This window comes from Coregonus lavaretus, assembly GCF_964263955.1.
Source record: "Coregonus lavaretus genome assembly, chromosome: 9".
Taxonomy (NCBI): domain Eukaryota; kingdom Metazoa; phylum Chordata; class Actinopteri; order Salmoniformes; family Salmonidae; genus Coregonus; species Coregonus lavaretus.
The window spans coordinates 26,190,838-26,195,080 of NC_139996.1; the positions used below are offsets into that span (position 1 = coordinate 26,190,838).

The following is a 4,243-nucleotide window of genomic DNA, read 5'->3' on the forward strand; positions in this document are numbered from 1 at the left end:
CTTAATTAAAAAAAGAAATTGGGTTTTGAAAATTGTGTACAGTAGTTTATAATGAAACGCAGAAAAAATGTTTTGTAAGTACAGCACTAATTGTTATGTCTCTATGAACAGGTTACACTAGACTCTGCAGAGGTTCCTGTGGTACTCAATCACATGTCATGTTCCTGCTCTGCTGGGAAAGCACTATGTAATCACATAGTAGCACTTCTTTTTCAAAGTGCTCACTATGTTACCATGGGCTTTAAGACAGTGTCATTGCCTCTGTCATGCACCAGCGCACTGCAGACCTGGCACCGGCCTAGGACACAGGTCAGACATTATTTGTTACACTGATGCAGGATTTTGCAGTTTGTATTGACTTTTGACAATGTATTGTTCATCATTATTATATCACAGGGAATTGTACCAGAGGCCACCAATGATATGGCGGTGTGTAAACCAGCGGCTAAGAAAAAAACAAGTGTCAGAGCTGGTGTGAAGTGCACACTGTACCGAGCCTATGATGGTGAGTCTGAATGAGCCCCCGCCTGTACTAGAGCACAAAGACTTTAGTGCATTTCTAAAATAATACAAACATAAAAGTGATTATTATTTGTTACTTTTTATATAGACTTTCAGTGGATATTTTTTTATTTGTATTAGAAGCATGTACGAGACTGGATGAGTGTGGTTGTCTTTTTTAGTGAAAAAGATAAGGTGGCATTTAATGAAATCTAAACTTGACATATCTCACTTTCATGCCAGGGCCTATTCCGGATCCTCACGTCATGGCCAGTGCTGAGAAACTGAAAGACATCCGTCCACAACCAGGGATTTGCAAATTGCTGCACGGGCTTGAGGGCCTTAATTTGGTGGACTCTAAATTTGGCCCTGTGCCATTTGGGTCTGTGCTTTCTTACCAGTGCCCTCTAGAATTAAGTAGAGATATTATTAAACACCCTGGTGCCAGTGAGTTTCCTCAGTTGCCTATTGAAGGTTACAACTTTAAATTTCCCATTGATTTTGAGCCCAACTACATACAACAATGTCATTTGGACAGCCTGATTGTGTCAGAGGAGATGTCTGCTGCTATTGAAGCAGAAACAAGAATGCAGTCAGAATGCCAGCTGTGGAGCCAGGTACGCAAACCCCGACTGACAGCCAGCAGATTCCGTGAAATATGCCATGTTCGTGGGGAGTTGTCTGCCAAGGCTTTGGCAACCCGCATTCTGAGAGGAACTCCTCAGACAGCTGCTATGAGAAGAGGGTTGGATCTGGAACCTGAGATACTGAGGCAATATTCTGATTTTTGTGATGTCTCTCTGAAACAATGCGGGGTCATCATCCACCCTGATTCACCTCACCTTGCAGCCAGCCCGGATGCTAAAGTCTTCTGCCCAACAGAAGCACCACCATTTGGTCTTGCTGAGGTTAAGAGTTGCGATGTTGAAAATGTTACCCAAGTTAAACACCTGATCACAGTTAAAGGCCAGGCCTGCCTTAAGAAGAGCCACAAATACTACTATCAGGTTCAAGGCCAACTCGCCTTAAGCGGACTTCAGTGGTGTGACTTCATTACAGATACCCGCACTGACTTCACAGTTGAGAGAATCTTTAGGGATGAGGAGATTATCCACTCAATGCGACAGAAGCTTGATCATTTCTATTATAACATCTACATGGATGTCTTCTTAAGTTATAAAACATAAGGCAGAATTTTATGTGTAAATAGTGTTAAGGTAAATGTGGAAGGTGAACCTTTGACATTTTTTTCTTTAACTGCAAATTAACTTGTCATATACTGTATATCTCCTATGTACTGAAACACACATTTTGAAAAGGATTGTGATGTAAATGTCGACATGTTTTTCTTTAACTGCAAATGAACTTAATTGTGTTATATACTGTATATCTATGTATTGAAATACAAATTTTGAAAAGGATTGCGATGTTGTAAATGCTCTTACCAAAATCAAAAAGGATTGGAAGCAGTTGCTTGCAAACATATATTTAATAGTTCCATCAGTGCCATGACACATAAGCACATAACATGGTTAATAGTTGGATATTTTTACAATATATCACATTAGGTTCATTAATAGCTATGAAAAAGTTATTACCCTTAACAAAAACATACAGTATAACATTAGATCAATTAAATTACCAACAAAGTTAATTCATATTTACATTTTTTTGTACATACAATACAGTAATATAAAAGTACTTCTATTTACAGCCCATCTAGCTTACTCAGGAAATATACAACTTCCAGTTGACAAAAACATCAGACTGGTTTGTCTCCTGTAATGTCAAGAGGTCCCTGATAGTTCGACATGAGGCAGCAGATGGCCCACAGCTGATTCACTGAACCCACTGTGGAAAGAGGAACAAGCCCATCCCAGATATGGTACTCCTTCACCCTCCGTATGGCCCTCTCGACTAAAATCCTCAGCCGGGCGATGGCCTGGGTCTTAAGAGTGTCCTCCCTGCTGAGCTGAGGAGATTTTTACGGGAAGATACGGGAATTTCTGTTTGTTGTTTGAACAAAATGGTACACTGCAATAGCATCTTCTCGAAGATTGTGCCATGCTTCGGTGTTGGATGGGATACTGTTGCGATACAGACACCGGGAGAAAAGAAACAGCTAAATTAACATTCAGCTTTGACCAGGAATCAATATTTATCTAGCTATCATGCACAACAGTATTTGAATAGGTGAGTTACTATACATTCATGAATAAACTAACTGCCTAACAAAGGGTTAGATAGCTAGCTAAGTAAACTTGTTACATTACAGCCAGGCAGCAATGTAACGCTACCTTTTAACGTTATCGGTATCTGGTACTAAGTTGTTGTTAGCTAACGTTAGCCCACTTTTAAGTAACTAAGGCAGTGAACAATTATGAATTAACAATAACGTTAGCAAGTTACAAACCATTGCATATACGTAAACATTATTACTCTTAACTTTACTAATTTAACTTAAACGTACCTCAGAAGAGAAGTCTCAGGTTACGGGCGAACGGAAGTGAAGTTAACCTGCTACGCGGAAAGGCGGAAGTTAGATGACGTCATCGTGAAAAGGGCCTATTAACCATTACGAAACTTCTATTAGATCAAATAAGCCTCACGTAGCAAATTAGCAATTACATTTTATGTTGACCAAATTCGACACTCTTTCATTGACTATACAACATTTCCTCACTTCGTGCCGTGGTCTTATTTTTGTGGACAGATTTTGGGCAGAGTAAACCATCTTGCTTCACCTCTTCCTCTCTGATTATAGACTAAATCTATTTTGACTCTATATCAACGTTTGCCAAACTCAGTCCTCGGGACCCCAAGGTTTGCACACAGTGGTGTAAAAAGTTCTCTTTTGTCATACTTGAGTAAAAGTAAAGATACCTTAATAGAAAATGACTCAAGTAAAAGTGAAAGTCACTCAGTAAAATACTACTTGAATAAAAGTCTAAAAGTATTTGGTTTTAAATATACTGTCCATTCTGGCTTAATATACCCCAAAATGCACACATGTATGACCTTTGACCCCCCCCCCCCCCCCCCCAAGGTGGGCCCATAGAAATGTCATTACCATTCCAATGTTTCATACCTAAATATCTGTTGTATTATGAAGTTATTAACATATAAAATTGCCTTAGTTTAAAGAGGCAATAACAATAACAAAGCAAAATCCCCGCCCCTGTTTTGGTCAAAAGCTGAGGGATGTGGCTGGAGCAATGTAACCACTCTCAAATTCATAGACAGAGCAATGGATTCAATGACTGACCATCCATGATGCCAAAATAATAGTTTTAACCATGCTTTGAGGCTATATAGTGTTTGTTCACGTTTATTTGACAAAACATTGGAGTTAAACAAGCTTATATTTGGGGTTCTGATGGGGTACGACAGTTGAACTAAGTTAATTTGACATTTATCAATCCAAAACTGGATGTGGCAACTGCAGATTGCCCCTTTACGAAGATTGTTCCCTAATAATACATACCCTCAATCTTGTTGGCACAACTAACCGCATAGGGGTCATAACATATAATGCAGTGATAACCACATTTAGCTACCTCTGATACGTGGTTATCATTCCAAAATATAACCCACAGACATGGTGTCACGTATACTCCCTCTCCGGCGCTCGAGGTCGCCAGTCTGCTGATTATTACGCACACCTGTCACCATCGTTACGCGCACCTGCGCCTCATCATACCTCCTCTATTTCTGTCACTCCCTTTGGTTCCTTCCCCAGGCG

At 39.8% G+C, this 4,243-nt stretch overlaps 1 protein-coding gene across 1 annotated transcript; it reads left to right on the top strand.

The window, feature by feature from the left end:
• Positions 1–293: 293 nt before the first annotated feature.
• On the top strand, positions 294–1,922 carry LOC311135049 (uncharacterized protein). The gene is made up of 3 exons (XM_084168912.1): positions 294–309; positions 397–505; positions 745–1,922. The coding sequence occupies exons 2-3, from the start codon at positions 424–426 to the stop codon at positions 1,686–1,688; spliced, it is 1,026 nt and encodes a 341-aa protein (XP_084025038.1). The 5' UTR covers positions 294–309; positions 397–423; the 3' UTR covers positions 1,689–1,922.
• Positions 1,923–4,243: the final 2,321 nt, after the last annotated feature.

Coding starts and splice junctions, on each gene's coding strand:
- LOC311135049 (XM_084168912.1), top strand. CDS start 424: ATGGCGGTGTGTAAACCAGCGGCTAAGAAAAAAACAAGTGTCAGAGCT. Junction 506..744: donor ACTGTACCGAGCCTATGATG/GTGAGTCTGAAT, acceptor CTTTCATGCCAG/GGCCTATTCCGGATCCTCAC.